Here is an 18,844-nt window from a genome sequence, read left to right on the forward strand (position 1 = left end):
CTTTTATGTACTTGAAAACTGTTATCATGTCCCCCCTCAGTCTTCTCTTTGCCAAACTAAACAAACCCAATTTTTTCAATCTTTCCTCATAGGTCATGCTTTCTAGACCTTTAATCATTTTTGTTGCTGTCTTCTGGACTTTCTCCAGTTTGTTCACATCTTTCCTGAAATATGGTGCTCAGAATTGGACACACTACTCCAGCTGAGGCCTTCTCAGCGCGGAGTAGAGTGGAATAATTACTTATCATGTCTTGCTTACAACACTCCTGCTAATACATTCCAGAATGATGTTCGCTTTTTGTGCAACAGTGTTACACTGTTGACTCATATTTAGATGAGTTGTCACATAGATGAAAAATAGAAGTACAGCTCAGTCCTACGCAATACTACTCATGTCATATTCAGAAAACTCTTAATAGAGAGTACTAATGATCATTCTTATTCCATTTTTAAGGGTAATTTCTTTCCCAGCCTAGTGGCTATCATTAGAGCATCATATCACTATGCCTTTTGATGGGTGTGTATTTGGTCCGTTGAAAATTAAGAGGATAAAATTTATTCCTGTGCAGAGGGCCAGATCTTCTGAAGCATTTCCATGGTTCATAGGACTTGTGCTAGCCCTCTGCACAGGGGTGAATTGGCCTTTTAGAGCATTGAGCCATACCTTCTCACTCTGGTATAATAGCCTCAAACAACTGTTCTCCTTTTCCAACTCCTAGGCCTGGTCTACACTGGCAACTTAGGTCGACGTAAAGTCACTTACGTTGATCTACGTACACCTGCATCTACACTGGCACCACTGTTAATTCGAATTAAGTCGCCTTGAAAATCAACTTTATAAGACCACCTCTGCAAGTGGCATAGTGCTTAAATCGAATTTGTTAATTCGATTTAGTGTCAGTGTAGACACAACTTTACTTAAATCAAATTTATTGGCCTCTGGGAAGTATCCCACAATGCCCCATTTTGACCGCTCTGGACAGATGCGCTGTGCTGCTCTGTGGTCATGCTACCAGGAAATGTCCCCTCCCCTCAAGCCTTGGGAACATTTGAATTTTCATTTCCTGTGCTGCCAGCATGGAGAGAGCTTTGTCACTATTCTCCGCATGGCTACTGCAAAGCCCAAACGTGCTCCAGCATGGAGTCGACCAGAGGTCTTAGATCTCATCAGGCCGTGGGGCGAGGATTCCATTCTGGCTCAGCTCAGAGCCAGCAAAAGGAATCTGGATATTTATGGGAAGATATCCCAAGGCATGCTGGAGAAGGGACACAAGAGGGACGCTCAACAGTGCTGAGTGAAGATGAAGGAGCTGCACCAGTCGTATCAGAAAGCCAGGGAAGCTAACAGCCATTCTGGCTCCTCGCCCAAAACATGCCACTTCTATGATGAGGTGCATGCAGTTCTTGGTGGTAATCCCACCACGATGCCTCCCAGAGCATTAATACCGCCACTAGGTCACAGTCCATGGACAATGATGAGGACTCCGTGGACGAGGAGGAGGAGGCTGAGGAGAGCAGGGTGCATGAGAGCGTGCTGTCCGTTCTCCCTGAGTCAGGACATATTCCTGACCCCAGAGCAGTCCAGCTGCACTAATGATCCCATGGAAGACACATCTGGTGAGTTTATTTTCTTCTTTGCAGTTCTGTCTTTTTACATTGGATTGGGGGGGAGGGAGCACGAAGGGGATTTCAGGCGTTTCAGTGACTGTACTAGGGGGTTACCCAGGGAACAGTTTATTTATGCGGTGAGTAATGCTACATTTATCATCAGTTGGTATCTCATGGAAACTTTCATGTAGGTAATCTGTTACCCTTCGCAAAAGTTTTCAAGGGAAGGCTGCTTTGTTCCTCCCTCCACGGTAGGATACTTTGCTGCATCAAGGGAGCCTGCATCATGGTGGAACACTGCTGGTACCCCGCTGAGTGCAGCAAATCTTTGTTGTAAGCAGAGACTCCCCCTCCCCCCTGCTCTCCGAAGTTCCTCTCTGTAAGGGTTTAAAATACCAGCAGAGACTCCCCGACCCCCAAATGTCCGCAGTGCCTCTCTGTAAGGGCGCACCGCGCATGTTTAAAATACCTGCAGAGACTCCCCCCCCCCCCCACACGCTCTCCACAGTTCCTCTCTGTCAGGGTTTAAAATACCAGCAGAGACTCCCACCCTCCTCCACCACCATGATGTCCTCAGATCCACTCTGTAAGGGCAAAGCGAGCAGACCCTTCTGGGAGATCAGGAATGGAATGAGGCTCTGTGTTTGCCCTGCGCACTGCATGGGAATTATTGTCTACATTGTAGCAGGGGATTATTGTCTACATTGTTGCAGTTGTCTCATTTTCTTCACTGTGCTAACAGTGGCTACCTTTTTTTTTTTTTTTTTTTTTTTTTTCCATTCTGTAGACACCTCGGCCTTGGCCCCACTCTCAAGAAATGCTGCGGAAAGACTATCGCAGATTAGAAAGAGGAAAAAGAAACCAAGAGATGACATGTTTTGCGAGCTCATGAATGCCTCAGCGGCCGCAGAGTCAAAGCAAAGGGTGTGGCAGCTCATCTTGTCCCAGAATATGGACATGGACAGGGAGACTCGCAGAGAAATGATGGAGCGTGATCGCAGTACCACGCAGGAGATGCTGCAAATCATGCGGGACCAGGCAGACATGCTGCAGAGGCTTGTGGAGCTTCAGGAGGAGCGTAGGAAGGACAAAGTCATGCTGCAGCCCCTCCTTAATGCTCCTCAACCGAGGGCTTTGATGCCTGCCACCAGCCGGTCTCCGAGGAGACTGGCCAGGCTGCAGTAGATGCTCGCCTCCACCCCGGTGGAAGTGAGCAGAAAGCAGCAGTGGCCACGCTGACAGCTGGCCAGCAAGCTACCCACCTACCCCTTGAAACAGTGAATGAACACTCTCCCCCTTCCTCCATGACTTGAATGTTCATAAATAAAGTTAAGCATCATTTCAACACATTTTTTATTAAATCATATCTTGTTCTGGAGGGATTTGGCAGGTACAGATATCAATGGGGTGCAGGGGGAAACAACATACAGGAACAGAAATCAGTCCTGCATCTCATTGCAGAACCTGGTTTTCAAAGCTTCCCTAATGCAAAGCACTATGCGGTTAGCTCTCCACGTACTGCTGGCATCTGGCTGCTCATAATTGGCAGCCAGTCTTTCTGCCTCCACAGCCCAACCCTGGGGGAACCTCTCACCCTTCACTTCACACACATTATGAAGGACACAGCATGCAGATATCACAGAAGGGAGGTTCTTCTCACTCATGTCCAGCCTAGTGAGGAGACTTCTCCATCTACCCTTTAAATGCCCGAACGCACATTCTACAATCATTCTGCAACCGTTTAACCTCTTATTAAAACACTCCTTGTCACTGTCAAGGTGACCAGTGTACAGCTTCATTAGCCAAGGGAGCAAGGGGTAAGCAGGATTCCCCAGGATCACTATGGGCATTTCCACAACCCCAATTTGAATTTTTTGGTCTGGGAAAAAAGTGCCCACCTGCATATTAGAGAACAGCCCCGAATTACGAAATACATATGCATCATGCACCTTCCCAGAGCACCCCACATAGATGTCGATGAAAGGACCCCTGTGATCCACAAGCCCCTGCAGGACCATGGAAAAGTACCCCCTGCGGTTTATGTACTCAGTTGCTAGGTGGGCAGGCGCTAAGATAGGGATGTGCGTTCCATCTATAGCCCCCCTGCAGTTTGGGAACCCCATCGTGGCAAACTCCTCCACTATGTCCTGCACATTTCCCAAAGTCATTATCCTTCGTAGAAGAAGTCTATTGATGGCCCTGCATACTTGAATCACAGCAGTGCCCACTGTAGATTTATTGACTCCGAATTGATTCCCAACCAAGCGGTAACAGTCTGGGGTTGCCAGCTTCCACAAAGCGATGGCGATTCTCTTTTCCACCGTCAGAATTTGTCTCAAGCGAGTATTCATGTGCTTCAGGGACGGGGTCAGCTCCGAGCATAGTTCCAGGAAAGTTGCCTTTCGCATACGAAAGTTTTGCAGCCACTGATCATCATCCCACAGCTGCATAATGATGCGGTCCCACCAGTCTGTGCTTGTTTCACTGCACCAGAAACGGCACTCCATGGAATGCAGATGATTCGTTACAGCCTGCAGCAATCGGGAATTGTTCTGCTTGATGGCTTGTAGCAGTACAGCCTCGGTGGCATCGCTGTTGTCTGTGCTTCGGCTTCTTGCTCTACTTCGAAAATACTCAATGATAAGCCGTGATGTATTTGCAATGCTCACAATATTAGTGCAGAGATGAGCTGGCTCCATGTCTCTGCAGCAGTGGCGAGCGCGGGGAGTAAAAAAAGGGCACAAAAATATTTTTCCTGTTTGTTTGGGGGGGGAAAAAGGGAGGGGGAAGCAGTGTTGCATCCTGGGACGATGACACTCATCCCAACAGCCACCGCGACTAGTTGCACTGTGGGATAGCTACCCACATTACACTGCTTTGCAATTCGAATTAAGGCTGGTCAGTGTAAACGCAGGAGACCTGCACAAACAGCGTAGTGTGTGCACGCTGCTGCGATTTCTAAAAATTGGCTGCTGAAAGTCTACTTAAAGTAAGTCAACTTCACTGGGCAGAGTAGACATGGCCCTAGTTACCTACACGACAGTCCATGCATGCACCACCAGATCACCTTAACTCTGAGTGAGAGCAAACAAATCATTCAGTTGTCACATTTGGGCCTTCATACATTCACTGGTTTGCAGCTCTGTAAAACTGATGTACCTTTATGAACTGATAGACTGGTCTGGATATATGTCCATGAGAAGAATAAAGTTTGGCAAAATTGTATCTATTTCTAAAAATTCTGATGACTATTTAATAGTAGAAATATTTTCAGAAAGTAATAAGTCTATATGAACTGACATATTTGTAGTGGTCCGTTTAACAATAGTCTGCTTCCATTTAAATAATATCACATTATTTATAATAGAACAAACTAAAATACAAACTACTCCAGTTTGCATTTTGTTCCTTCCCTCCCTCCACCCATGACTTTTCAGTACTGCCAAGAGGATTAAAATGTTCCTTTCCTTCATTTGCTTTAAGCATCTAATGTTCAGTATAAAAAAGAGGGAATGCAAATGTTGGTTCTGTGCACTCCTTATAGCTTTTATTCTGTAGTTCATAAAAGGCACCCAAGTCTAATAGCCCTGAGATAGTCATTTCTTATATATGTCATCTTTTCCATTGCCAGGATGTGTCAGATTTCATCCAATCACTTATCCTTAGTGGTTGCTTTTATATGGCTGTAATTGTATTGTACATCTTGTTGCCCATAGGATGACTAACAGAGTCTTTTTAGTCATACATCCCCTTAAATAGCATACACAGTCTGTACACCTCAGGTTGCAAGGGTAAAATACTGTCTGAAGTTTTTATCATCTTTGTACCTTTAAGCCTTCAGAGTCTGTATTATTTCACAGAGGTTTTACCTCTGCACTCAGGACCCTATAAGGTAGGGCAAACTCAAGGACAGCAGACAGATCAGGAGACAAGGCAGTAGTGTGGAGACAGAGACCATCTGTGTGAATGCCACTTTTCTCCAGTGGATTCCCTGACATATGCAGATTTGGAGACCAAATCTCTTTCCACTTCTGTGGCTGCATGTATACTGTGCAAACTCTTCTCCTCCCACTGTTTGAAGGAAGAGTTCACAGGAGACTTGGCTATCTTTCATTCCCCTGATGCAGGTTATTTTCACACAGGGAGGCCCTCAGACTGAGAGATCCAAACAGGAGAGGGTTGGAGGTTTTTTTTAAATCTGTTTGTAAAAGCTCCATGTATACCAGTGACAGATGAAATAACAATTATTTTTCCTATTAAATTCTTCAGGCTGTGGCTGTGTGACAAGGAAATCCCTTAAAAATGAAAAAGTTCACATTGTTTGATTTTGTAAGTGATAATTCTCTGCAAATTGGAGAGACGTCCTGGATACAGGATCTTCCCAACAACGACAGTGAACTAGAAGGACTCTTGAAACCAAATGAGCATGTGCTAGTAAACTGGCCTGTGGGAGAAAGAAAGACAGAGAAGCATTTAGTAAAAGTAGTGTATATGAGTGGTGAGTGCATCTGCAAAGCAACCCATTTATAAGTATTTGCCTTGAGATACCACTGCCTGACCTTTGCTAACTCCAGAATAGTATCATCTGCTTGGGCTTTTCTTCCCTCCACTTCAGATGACCCTCAAGAGCTGGTTGAGATGATGCAAAAGATATTGCAGGCAGATGAAATTACAAAAATACAAGTCCTTGGAAAAGGCAAGAGGAAGAGGATAGAGATGATATTCTCAGAGAGTGAAGATAGTGACCTGGACAAAGAACAGGTGGGTTTCTAGTCTCTGTTATTTTCCAAGGGATGGACCTGTTATTTTTGTTCCCCAATATAATGTTCCAGTCCATTGCTACTGACTTTTCTGGCTACACAATATGTATATGTTGGCAGTGGGGACAAAGGCGATCTTCACATCATGCCCTAGCTCAATGACATGTTGGGGTAATTGATAGCAGGCCCAGATCTTCCCTCCATCCTTATCAGAAACTGCAGAAGGAGAAAAAGTATGTCTGTAGAATCTTCACAGCTTTGAATGTCCTGTAGCTCCACTGCATCATCCGCAGTGAGAACGGGGTCTGACAACACCATAAAATGGACGGGGTTCATGGCTTCTGAAGTCTGCATGGTCTGATGCAGAGGAAAAGGAAAGGAGGAAGGAAGGAAGGAAAATCCTCAGGAGAACCCACAGATCTCAGGACTAACACAGAGATCCAGGCATATTTTTCCTACTCAAAGGACACTGAAGGCCAAAATGAATAAATGTTTGTCGTGTACAATGAAATCTTCTAATGGCAAGCACTATTTGAGTGTAAGTCTATTATCATGTGGTTGTTTTCAGGGGAAAATGATGAGTATAAAAAGAAAGAAATCATTACAGGCCTCGGCCTCTGCCAACATCCTGAGTCAACTTGAAACATCTTTAATTAACAAAAAGGTAAAACATCTTGTCATCAGTAATTTGCAGTTGTGCAGCACAACAAAGCTGAGTTTCTCGCTTTTTAAAAAATAATTTATTTAAAATTTTAAGCAAATTTAGTGCGGCTGAAAGATACTATCTTAGTAAATGTTCATAGAGAGCTTGGGAGATGTAAAGCAGTGTATTAGAGCTAAGTATTGTTAATGCTATAGTCGGTTCGGTTGTAAATTGAATTTTACAATATCAATGTTACTTAAGTTGATTATTAAAGTGGACTCATATTTATTCTCTATGTGTCTTTGTAAAGAGAATATCCTCCGTTAGCCAAGTATTTTAATAGTAGATTATTATTATTATACTAGTAGAGTAGAGTAGATTATTATTATTATACTAGTAGGGTATTTTAATAGTGCTTATATTTTCTGTTGTTGTTGTTGCTTTAGATAGTCCCATTTCTTTTTTTCAGAGAGAACCATATTCTGGAAATGCCTTTCTGTACAGTGAGAGCAGCAGTGATGATGACGAGCCCTTGTTTCAGTTATCCAAAGTGGAACTTTGTGCCAAAATAAAAAGCCTGAAAAGGAAACTGACAGACACCATGAGAGAAAACTGTCGCCTAAGGCAGTCACTGGTCATGCTTCAAGGTAAACTTCAGGAAATGGACACTTTTTAATGAAGAGAAGAGTTGTAAGCACATAAAGGCCTGATTGTTGAGAGGACACTTACCTGGGAATTGTGAGTGCTCAAGCACTTGTCAAGATCTAGCCCAAATTAGTACAAAAGTCATTTCTGTGTAACTACAGCATTTCATTCCAGTTGGCACAGGGATGAAATCAGCTTAAAAGGAGACAGTGAGATCATTGAGTTTAAAGATGGAAAAAACCTGTTTAATCAGCCAGCTTGTTCCCCACAGAACATTTCCATGTGCTTTGTGTAACTGCAGACCAAGTTAGAATAACTCCAGCAACTGGGACTCCACTGACCAAAGTCTAACTGACATTGTTAGGCAATTATTGATATTCTAAGATTTCCCCTGCTCTGTTCTATCCCTTCACTTCTAATTATTCCTCTCTGAACCAAATAATTTCTTCCTGTTGAAAGCCTCAGTTATTGGTAGGGTGACACCTTGTAATTTTTTACCCAATTTATACCCATTTAGCTCTTTTAACTGAGCCCATAATCACCTTAGTTGGCCTCCTCTGGATCCCCCTCTATTTCACTGTTTTTCTTCTTAATTTGGGCAGTCAAGACTGTATGCAGCATTCAAAATGTGAATGAACAAATACTGCTAAAAAATAGGGTCTGTCACCTGTCTTATCAGTAACATGATGCCGCCTTATATACCACCCAGCATAACACTGCTTTTTTTTTTAACTGGTCACCATACGATGTTGCAAGCTCATATCCAGTTCAGTTCATTGTATACCTAATTCTCTCTCATCGTAACCGTGTTTCGATCTTCCCTCACCCATTTTACTTTGGATTATTTTTCTCTAAATGTATCAGTAGCATTTTTTCAGGTTGAATCTGATATTGTTAATATCTGTATACAGCAGTGATGTAGCCGTGTTGGTCCCAGGATAGTAAAGAGACAAGGTGGGTGAGGTAATATTTTTTATCGGATCAACTTCTGTTGGTGAGAGAGACAAGCTTTGGCTTTACACAGAGAGAGCTTACCCTCTCTTCATCAGAAGTTGGTCCAGTAAAAGATTGTTAATATCTGTCCATTTCTTTTATATCTCTAGGTCTGTTTCTGCTTTCCTCTTGAGTGCTTACATTTCCCCTTGCTGTATGATTTCTATTAGTTCAATTACTGTGCTTTTTGCTTCCTCTTTATGTCTTACAGTGTTTCATCAGATCATGCTTTGCCACTCTGCTGACTGTAATATTTGTAATGGACTCACTTCATAAAAGCTCATCTGTGTAAATAAATGTGTTGACCAAATAAGGGGACATTTTAAAAGATTTCTTATAGCAAAAAAATAAAGGCTCAAATGCAGCCAGGCATCCCTCCATTCAAGTGAATGGAATTGGACCTGCTTCTAACTATTCTGAATTTGGCCCATACTCTTTACTCTTATAGGACTGTACATATTTTGAGAAAGATATGAAAAACAGCCAGGCCAGAGTTATGGTGGGCATGTGTTAATGGATAGTTCTTTCTATCAATCTTCAAGAGCTGGCATGTTGCTAGAAGCCTGATCTCCATTGTGAGTTTATTTGGGGACATGGTGGTGAAGGAGTTTAATAAAAAAACAAAACAAAACACCATTCTAATGATATCTTTGCTGGGACTGGTCTAAAAGGAGACTGCAACTCCTATTCTCTTGACTACTGTGACAGGAGTTTGGGTACAAAAATACATGTAAACATGAAACTAAACCAGAGTTTAGTAGCATCAGTGGCTATTCTTAGTGATCACTCTTTCCAATTTCAGTGTTACCACAGGCAGTCACCCATTTTGAGGAACTGGTAGGTATGGCTGAGGCCCTGCTCAAAGGGGGAGTGACCACATCTGCATCCAGTATTCATTCACACACTGTCTGGAAAGCATCAAACAATTCTTTATCAGATTCATATGCAACTATTCACAGTAACTCCAATTCACCGATAGCCTTGAATGTGGAAGAAGAGGAGCAACAGACTGAGAAACAGGTTAGCTGAAAGCTTATTTCAGGAATGAAGTAAATAAAAGTTGATATATGTCAATGTTTATTAAGACTATGTAAGGAACAAAAGTAAACCTCAGTAATGATAATTTTATCATCAGACATTAATTAGGAAAGTTGAGGAATTAATTAATAAATAACCCTTCTCCTTTTGTGTGTGAGAGATTTCCCATTAGACACAGTGAACCACACTGAGCCCTCAGGTGAACTCTTCCAACTCCCTTGGCTTCAGGAGATTTGCATGTCTGTGGCTGAGGACAGAGCATCCACCAGTATGAAATGCTTCTCCATTCAAGGAATAAATCCTACCCTTGAGTGTGCATGGGGGATTTCAATTGACTTCAGACAGCTGAGGAGAAAATTTGGCCTTAAACTTATGAAAAAACATCCAGCTCTATTTATTTATTATCTAAAAAAGAAAAATAAACAAAGGGTGAAGGGTGTCTTTCTGCCTACTAAAGAGATCGGCCACAAGTTAATGAGAGTTACTCTGATCTTGGATGGAGCAGACTGATTCCCAGGTGTTCCACTTTATTAACAGAGCGTTATCAGGAGATCACAGGCACAGAATCTGTACAGGAAAAATATCAATGTAAAGATTAAATTAAAAAATAACCACAGTAGTTTCTGCAGTCATAATTTAGTAAACATTTCAGTGTACTGAGTCATGCCAGTCATGTACAGATCAGTTGTATGGACTGTATTTCACATGGCCCTAAATCAGGGAAAATCCATTCAGAACTATGAAGAGATGATGATTTTATCAAATATGACTCTTATGTGCAAAATCTACTCTGACATCTCCAACTAAGAATACAGGCCCATAGGTTCTAAGTGGTCTCAACCCAGCTTCTAAATTGACATGGCTCAAAATTGCAAACCCAAGTTTTGGGGTGCCAAGTATTCTGATTTCTACATGCAAACAGCAGCTGCATTAGTGTAGATCCTACTAGTCTAGGTCCAGATTTTGGAACTCTTACTAACATTGGTGAGGCGAATAGTTCCACTGAAGCCAATGAGTCTGCTTGAGAAAACATTCACGAGCATGAGTAGGGTGCCACAATTTGCCCCTGCTTTGCATCTGCAAAATGTACTTTTCATGTGCACAGGTCTAGATGCTGTTTTTGAAAATGTTAAAATACTGGAAATAACTTTTTTTGAAAGCTTGATTACATTTGATTGTATTTTGTGAGAACTGGAACAGCCAGGTTTCTGACCATTTTATTTTTCAGTTCAAGATTGAAAAATGGCAGATTGCCCTTTGTAACAAGAGCAAGCCTCAAAAGTTTATAAATGATTTGATGCAAGCCCTTTATACACACGAATACATGGCCACGCACAGTCTGACAGGTGCAAAATCCTCCTCCTCAAAGGATAAAGCAGCAAAACCAGCAATGAATCAGAATGAAGTTCAGGAAATCATAGGTGATGACTAGTTTGTTATTTGATATGGCACTGCGTCTTGTTTTTCATCACATTTTCAACTGCCATATTCAGGTTACTAATTCATTTGGATTTGTTTTGTTCTTTTCACATATATTATCTGATTACTGATAAAAATGCAGAACCAGTAAAAACAAAATACCTTGTCTTCCTATAATGTGGATTTTGGATTATTATTAATATTTATCATTAAACATTTACATAGCAGTGTAATATTGCATGGTGCTTTACACAGACTAAAAATACCATCTAAAGTAATCAAACCTAGAATGAGGATAATGCATAAAGGAAAGAGAAAGCAAAGAGAGGACAGGAGTTTATATAAATAAAAATAGTGAACTATATTCTGCAGTGAGTGAATGTTATAAGTTCTGATATTTTGAAAGAGGTTCAGAGGGTGAGGGGAAAGGCACAGACATAGAAAGCAAGGCAAATAAAATAGAGTTTAATAGAAGGATTTAAAGGCAGAAGATGGTTGGTGCACATGACAGAGTGGTTCATTACAGCTCTAAGGAACAACGTGAAAAAAAAAAGAAACAAAGAAGGAAGAGTAGGTAAAGTGTAGGAATGGCAAGAAGGTTAGCAACAGTCAGTGAGATGTAGGCAGGGCAGAACTGTGTGTCATCTTAAAAAGGAGAATGAGGAGCCTGAAATTTATGCCAAAAGAGAGAGGGAGATAGTGAAGAGACTTGATGAAGGAGTGACATGGTTCTAGTGGCAGGAGAGGAAGGTTATTTTAGCTGCCAAGTGGTGGCTAGATTGGAGTAGAGAGAAGCAATTTGGGAAGAGAGGAAGAGATTATAGTAGACTAGGTGAGAGAGATTCGTGGCATGAACGAGCATTTTGGCAGCACATGTGGAGAGGACGGGGTGAATTTTAGAAGTGTTATAGAGGAAGGAGTGACAAAATAATGGAAGTTACCTGGCTTTAGCTGAGAAGAAGAAAAGAACAGCTAAAGAGAATCCCAAAGTTTGTTTACTTTGATTTTACCATAGGTGACAGGGAAGTTGGAGTTGTCAAAAGTGACAGGGAAAGTGTGTTTGTAGGAGGAACTGTTTAGTTTTTAGAAAACATGAGGACATTCATGAAGTATCAGGGAGCTAGAAAGAGATGCAAGCCTGGACAGATAGGGTTGGTAAACTGAGGAGTCATCAACATAGATAAGATGAGAGGTCTTGATGATGTCATCGATTTCCTAAGTGCCAGGGGTTGAGGGAGAGCAGGGAGGAGAGAGGACAAAGGACAGACCCCTGAGAATCACCAGCATATTGGGGAAAGGATACAGAGGATCTACCAAAGGCAACACTGAAGGATCAGTCAGATAAGAAGAAAACCAGAAAAGGACAGCTAAGCACATCCAAGGAAGAGAGAGTCTGAAGGAAAGATGGATGTTTGATGATGTTAAAGGCAGCAAAGATTTGAGCAGAGTGAGTTTGGAGAACCGACCCCAGGACTTGGAATGGGAAAGGTTATTATTCACTCTTGTGAGGGCAGGTCCAGTGGAATGCAGTGGGCAGAAGTCAAACAGGAAGGGATTGAAAAGGAGGGGTGGAGGAGAGGGAGTCAAGCCATTGGGAACAGACAGCTATACAAGCAGCTTCAAAATATGTGGAATGATTGAAGTTTGGAAGAGTTAGCATGGTTACGTACCGGGAGGGAGCACAACTGATGTCATATTTGCACTACAAATCCTAATGGAGAAATTCAAAGAAAAGAGATGGCAACTGGGTATGGTCTTTGTGGACCTGGAGAAGGCGTACAATCATGTACCAAGAGAAATAGAGTAGTGGAATTTGCAATAGAGCGGTGTGCCAGAAGGATATGTTTGTCTTACCCAGGATACAGATGATGGAATGACTACTAGTCAAAGCTAAACAGGGCTACAGTAGAGAATTTGACTGAGGAGGGCAACCTACCATAAAAGATATCACAGGCAGAGAGCTTAGAAGGATGAAATAATTTAAATTCCTAGGCTCAATGGCTGATTATGGTTCCCTCCTGAGTGATGCTAGGCATTGTGCTAAAGCTGCATGGTGCAAATGACAGGCGTTGACCCCAGTTCTCTATGACAAAAAGATGCCAATAAAAGGTAGAGTGTATAAAACAGTAATTCAGTCCATCTTACTGTACAGAACAGAGACTTGGCCAGCCACAAGAAAGGAGATCAGTATGCCCCCCACCATGGACATGAAGATGTTGACATGATCAGATGGTTGAATACTCTGTGATAGGAAACAAAATTAAATTAGAAGGGGCTTAATGTGAGTTGCTCCAGTTGAAGACAGGTTGAGGGAGTCTAGACTATGTTAGTATGGACATATCCAGCAGAGCCTGGAGAATTTTATCAGTAGGATGGCTCTTGCAATGATTGTATATGGAAGATGACCAAGGAGGAGAGCAAAGACTCAGTACATGGACTGAATATCAGTGGACATCAGAGATATCAGTCTGCACAACAGCCTGGTGTAAATTCATTAATTATAACAAGGCTATAAAGTCCCTGATCCCAAACAGGGAAGTGGCAAGAAAGAAGATGATGACAGGCAGCTCAAAAATAAAGGGGAGGCTATAGAAAGACACTGGGACTCAAAGGAGGATTTCATTAGGTGAGGGGAAACAATATGCCTGAATGCAGATAGAAAGGAGACAAAATAGCGACAGCAACTGATAAGAGACAGAGAAGGAATGAGGAGTGATTCGGTGCTTTAGGATCAGAAATCTGATGAGGTTCAACAAGGACAAGTGCAGAGTCCTGCACTTAGGACAGAAGAATCCCATGCACAGCTACAGACTGGGGACCAACTGGCTAGGCAGCAATTCAGCAGAAAAGGACCTGGGGGTTACAGTGGACAAGAAGCTGGATATGAGTCAGCAGTGTGCCCTGGTTGCCAGGAAAGCTAACGTCATATTGGGCTGCATTAGTAGGAGCATTGCCAGCAGATCGAGGGAAGTGATTATTCGCTTCTATTCAGCACTGGTGAGACCTCATTTGGAGTAGTGGGTCCAGTTTTGGGCCCCCTACTACAGAAAGGATGTGGACAAATTGGAGAGAGTCCTGCAGCGGGCAACAACGATTAGGGAGCTGGAGCACTTATAAGGAGAGTCTGAGGGAACAAGGCTTGTTTAGCCTGCAGAAGAGAAGAATGAGGGGGGATTTGATAGCAGCCTTTAACTACTTGAAAGGGGGTTCCAGGGAGGATGGAACTAGGCTGTTTTCAGAGGTAGTAGATGGCAGAACTAGGAGCAAAGGTCTCAAGTTGCAGTGGGGGAGGTCTAGGTTGGATATTAGGAAAAACTTTTTCACTAGGAGGGTGGTGAAGCACTGGAATGGGTTACCTAGAGAGGAATCTCCATCTTTAGAGGTTTTTTAAGCTGTGGCTTGACAAAGCCCCTGGCTGGGATGATTTAGTTGAGGTTAGTCCTGCTTTGAGCAGGGGGTTGGGACTAGATGACTTCTTGAGGTCTCTGCCAACCCTAATCTTCTATGATTCTATGATGTGTGAGGGAATGGGAACAAGCTGGCAAATCAAAGAGTTTCAGGAAAATCGAAACTAGACGACCTCATAATGGGACATATGGTTAAAAGATGACAAAATCAAAGAAGGAGTTGAGGATGATGGGGGAGGCAGGGAAACAGGAAATGGAGAGCTCCTGTTGGGTCCTCTGAATGTTGCATTCAAAGAATTCAGCCTGCTCCTGAGCAGACAGAGCAGGAGGGCAGAAATGCAAAAGGAAGAAGTAGTAAGTAAAGACAACGTGGTGAAAAGCTGTCATGAGATTGGATAAGAGGGTAGGATTATGATTAATTGGCCAGGAAGAGAACAGAGATAAAGGAAGAAAGGCAGAGTATATAGGGAAAGTATATAGTACAGAAAGCCATCAGGGTCATGGGGCTTCCTTCTGAGTTGCCCAACAAAGTAAGGACTGGCAATATGAAAGGAGAAAACCAGGCTGGAGATTGGTGAAGCAGGCAGAGCAGTGGGCAAGGGAACAAAGAGGCCAAGTACAGAAAAGAGTAGAATACATCCCTTTTGGATATTTTAAACTTTGTAGACCCAACTGATGCAATTTGGATCATACACTTATATTTTCACTGATTTGGCCCTTTTATCTGGAGGTCTCATAAATGTCATCTCTTTATTTTGCAGGAATCACAAAACAGTTATTTCCAAATACAGATGATGCTTTAATTAGGAGAATGATGGGGCAAAAGCTAAACAATTGCACCAAGAAGCCAATTTTAAGCAAAGATCTTAATTCACTTGTTTTTCAGAAGCATAGCTTTTGGTAAGTCTTTAAAAAAAATAGTCAACCCAGCCTCCCAAATGTATTTCGATATGTCTCTGTCACTGCAGTAACAGAAACTAAAGTCAACTCAAAATTATCTTTCAGATATATGTTCATATTGATACAGTTGCCCAATATGGAGATCCTTTCACATCCTTGTATACATTTTACAAAATAGAAAAATACTCATTTACATAGTAGCACAACAAGACTGCTTGTTCTAGACAGACCACACAGGGCAAGTAAGTTAAGGGAAGAGAAGGCAGAAGATTTAACACCCTCCAAATCAATAACAGACTAATTTGAGCAATACGTCTATTATTGGTTTTACATTAATTAGTCTTCCTATTACAAGGTCATTTTGTCCTCTTTGTATGAATTGAATGCATAAGAGACTTGAACTTCTACGAAGTTCAGCCCCCAACACCAGGGGATCTCAAGTTCTGCATAGATCTCAGGACATCCACAGAAAAACAAGGTCAGAAGTTCTTCTTTTGCTTTAACAAGATTTTCCAGTGCTAGGGCAGCGAGACTCCTTCTACCTACAGAGGGGGAAGCCTGGATAAAATGATTCTGACAGATTTGCATTAATTTACTTGTTAAAGGCCCATGTCTCTGAGGAGGGGATTGTGCCATGGAGAAACTTCTAGATGCAGTTTCTCCTACTCTTAGCCACTCCACTGACCTCCTTCATAAAGCAATTTGAGATCTACTGATAAAAAGTGCTATATAGGTGCTATTAATTATTATTAACATTATTCTCAAGTTTATATATATAGGCATAGTCTAAAAATACTAAACTTGTCCCTGTTTTTAATGAAGTCAGCAATTTCCGTTACAGTATTTTCAGATGTCATTCAAGAAATTTAGAGTTTAATAGAAAATGAGACCTGTATGGCCCTATATAAATCCAAAACAGTAGAGATTTTTGGAGAAAACCTCTCTTTAAAGAGGGACAAAACTATTGACCTTAAGTTAGAACGTTTGGAAAGAAATATTGTCCCAAAGGTCCACATTCTCCTACATCATTGTCAACCAATAAGCAGTCAATTCACTTAAGGGCCCAATAGAATGGACACAACTGTGTTACATACAATACCTCTCTCAGGCTCCTTCTGTTTTTCAGCATCAATACTACACAGCTGTGACACACGTCACCTTTTACATTCATGTGAAATATTGATTAGGCATTAATCAGAGCCGTTGTATTGTGCCAAGGATATTGTTATTGCAGTGACAAGGTGAATTCTGTCAAAGAATTGCAGTGTTTCAAGCCACTAGGCCTTCTTGATGCCTCAAAGCAGTCTTCAAAGCACTATCGTAAAGTGAGTGGCCATGTTTACTTGCATGGCATTTTGCATTAAATTTTTAAAAAATTTTATTTTTAGCTGTGATTAATTGTATCATTGGGTTTTTTTGTTTTAGCATGGTGACTGGCCTTTGTACAGTTTGGCTAAAAGTGACAGAGTAGGTTTGCCACAAAGTACCTGTATAATCAAATTTGTAGGCCCCAAATTTTCCTCCGACTTTCCACAGGCATGGGAAGCTGGCTCCTCAACATTCTCCTCCACTCTCGGGGAAGCTCTTTTTGTGGGAGCTCCATGAGGAACTGGATCCATGGCTTGGGAGCCAAGGAGAGGGCTGGGAGGACAGCTGCTCACCATGGCATCGCCACACTCCAAAACCACAGGGCAAACCAACCTAAATGCAAACTAATTACATTTCCAGCCTCCTTCTGGGAACAACCTAGTAGGGGTCCGTATTTCATTTTAGATGTTTTTCATTTTCACATCTAGTGAATTAGTGGATTATTGCAGAGTTCAGTCTTCTATTAAATGCTTTCATCTCCCTAATTTAATTACAATATATGCTTAACAATGCAAGACCAGGAATCTGTACCTATGTAACTGTAAATCTAGATACTGTGTAACAAAAACTGTCAGTTACAAACTATCACGGTCTACAAAAATCAGTCTACACAACATCACCTATAACCCTTTCAGAAAGTGATAGAAAAGCTGTTAGATATGTTCCAGAGGGGTAGCCATGTTAGTCTGTTTTCACCAAAACAACAACAGTTCTGTGGCACCTTAAAGATTAACAAATTTATTTGGGCATAAGCTTTTGTGGGCAGAAACCTACTTCGTCAGATGCATGAAGTGGAAACTTCAGTTAGGTAGGTATATATATATATACACATGCAAGGATAGGTGAGTTACATCACAATGAGGAGGGCAAGTGTTAAGGAGGTTAATTCAATCAGGGTGGATGAGTCCCATTCACAACAGTTGATGAGAAGGTGTGAATGCCAAAAGAGGGAACATTACTTTTTGTAGTGGGCTAGCCACTTCCAGTCTCTATTCAGACTTTGTCTGATAGTGTCAAGTTTGCATATGAGTTCCAGCTCTGCAGTTTCACACTGGAGTTTGTTTTTGAAGTTTTTTTTGTTGAAGTCTGGCAACTTTCAAGTCTGTTACTGAGTGTTCAGGGAGACTGAAGTGATCTCCTACTGGTTTTTTAATGTTACCATTCTTGATATCTGATTTGTGTCCATTTATTCATTTGGCTAAATTCAGTGCCTTGCATGCTGATGAGTTCCAGAGGGGCAGCCATGTTAGCCAGAAGTCACCTATTCCTGGCATGCCCTTTACATTAGGGCTTACAAATGGGCCATTGGGAAGCAGCCTTACAGCTCTCTTTGACAATGCCTGCATCAGGGGAACTCCCCCAACCAAATACATGATTTTTAGAGTACTTCTACACAGCAATGTAAGCCTATGGTAAGTGAGACTCAAGTCAGCTGTCCAGTGTCAGGGAACCCTGGGCTTGAGCGTCTACGTTGTATTTTAACCCTAGGTAAAATGTTATGACCCGTGCTCAGAGCTAGGGCTCTGGCTCCCACATTGCAGTGCACAGACCTGAGTCAAAGTAACCCTATCCCAGAGTGCCTAGTGCCCCACCCCCAATGTGGACACTCTAGCCCTAGGAATGTAGTGCACTGTAGGAAAACTCTACTGCCCACCCTCTTTCCTAACTGAAGTGGTGCCAATGATGGGACTCAGGTGCCCATAAGGAGCCCATAAACTCAGGTGCCCATAAACTGCACAATTAGCTCCTTTGGGAGCTATCGCAGTAGAATGACTGCAGTTTGAGATGGCTTTGCACTGTACTACCATCTAATCTGAGAACTGGGCTCTCCACCTCTAGACTGAGTCACACTGGCAGGACAATACCCAAGTGCAAATGTTCTGAGGATAATTAGGACGTCCATCTGCAGGGATGTCAAATTATTAAAAGGAATCTTTGCAATTCTTCGTTTTTAAAATGGGCTGTTCAATGGATGTTTTTGTTTGGTTGGTTTATTATTTATTTTTGTCTATTTGTTTTGAAGTTTGACTTAAAATGTAGGAGGAAAAACACACCCCAGCAGT

At 42.0% G+C, this 18,844-nt stretch overlaps 1 protein-coding gene across 1 annotated transcript; it reads left to right on the forward strand.

Annotated features, from left to right (window-relative positions):
* Positions 1 to 5,772: 5,772 nt before the first annotated feature.
* Positions 5,773 to 15,443, forward strand: BEND6 (BEN domain containing 6). The gene is made up of 7 exons (XM_067565504.1): positions 5,773 to 6,106; positions 6,224 to 6,369; positions 6,937 to 7,032; positions 7,481 to 7,658; positions 9,452 to 9,669; positions 10,916 to 11,108; positions 15,275 to 15,443. The coding sequence occupies exons 1-7, from the start codon at positions 5,911 to 5,913 to the stop codon at positions 15,415 to 15,417; spliced, it is 1,170 nt and encodes a 389-aa protein (XP_067421605.1). The 5' UTR covers positions 5,773 to 5,910; the 3' UTR covers positions 15,418 to 15,443.
* The last annotated feature ends 3,401 nt before the right edge of the window (positions 15,444 to 18,844 follow it).

Source organism: Emydura macquarii, unplaced genomic scaffold (genome assembly GCF_026122565.2).
Source record: "Emydura macquarii macquarii isolate MOO-44397 ecotype Brisbane River unplaced genomic scaffold, CSIRO-AGI_Emac_v2 contig_2680, whole genome shotgun sequence".
NCBI lineage: Eukaryota > Metazoa > Chordata > Testudines > Chelidae > Emydura > Emydura macquarii.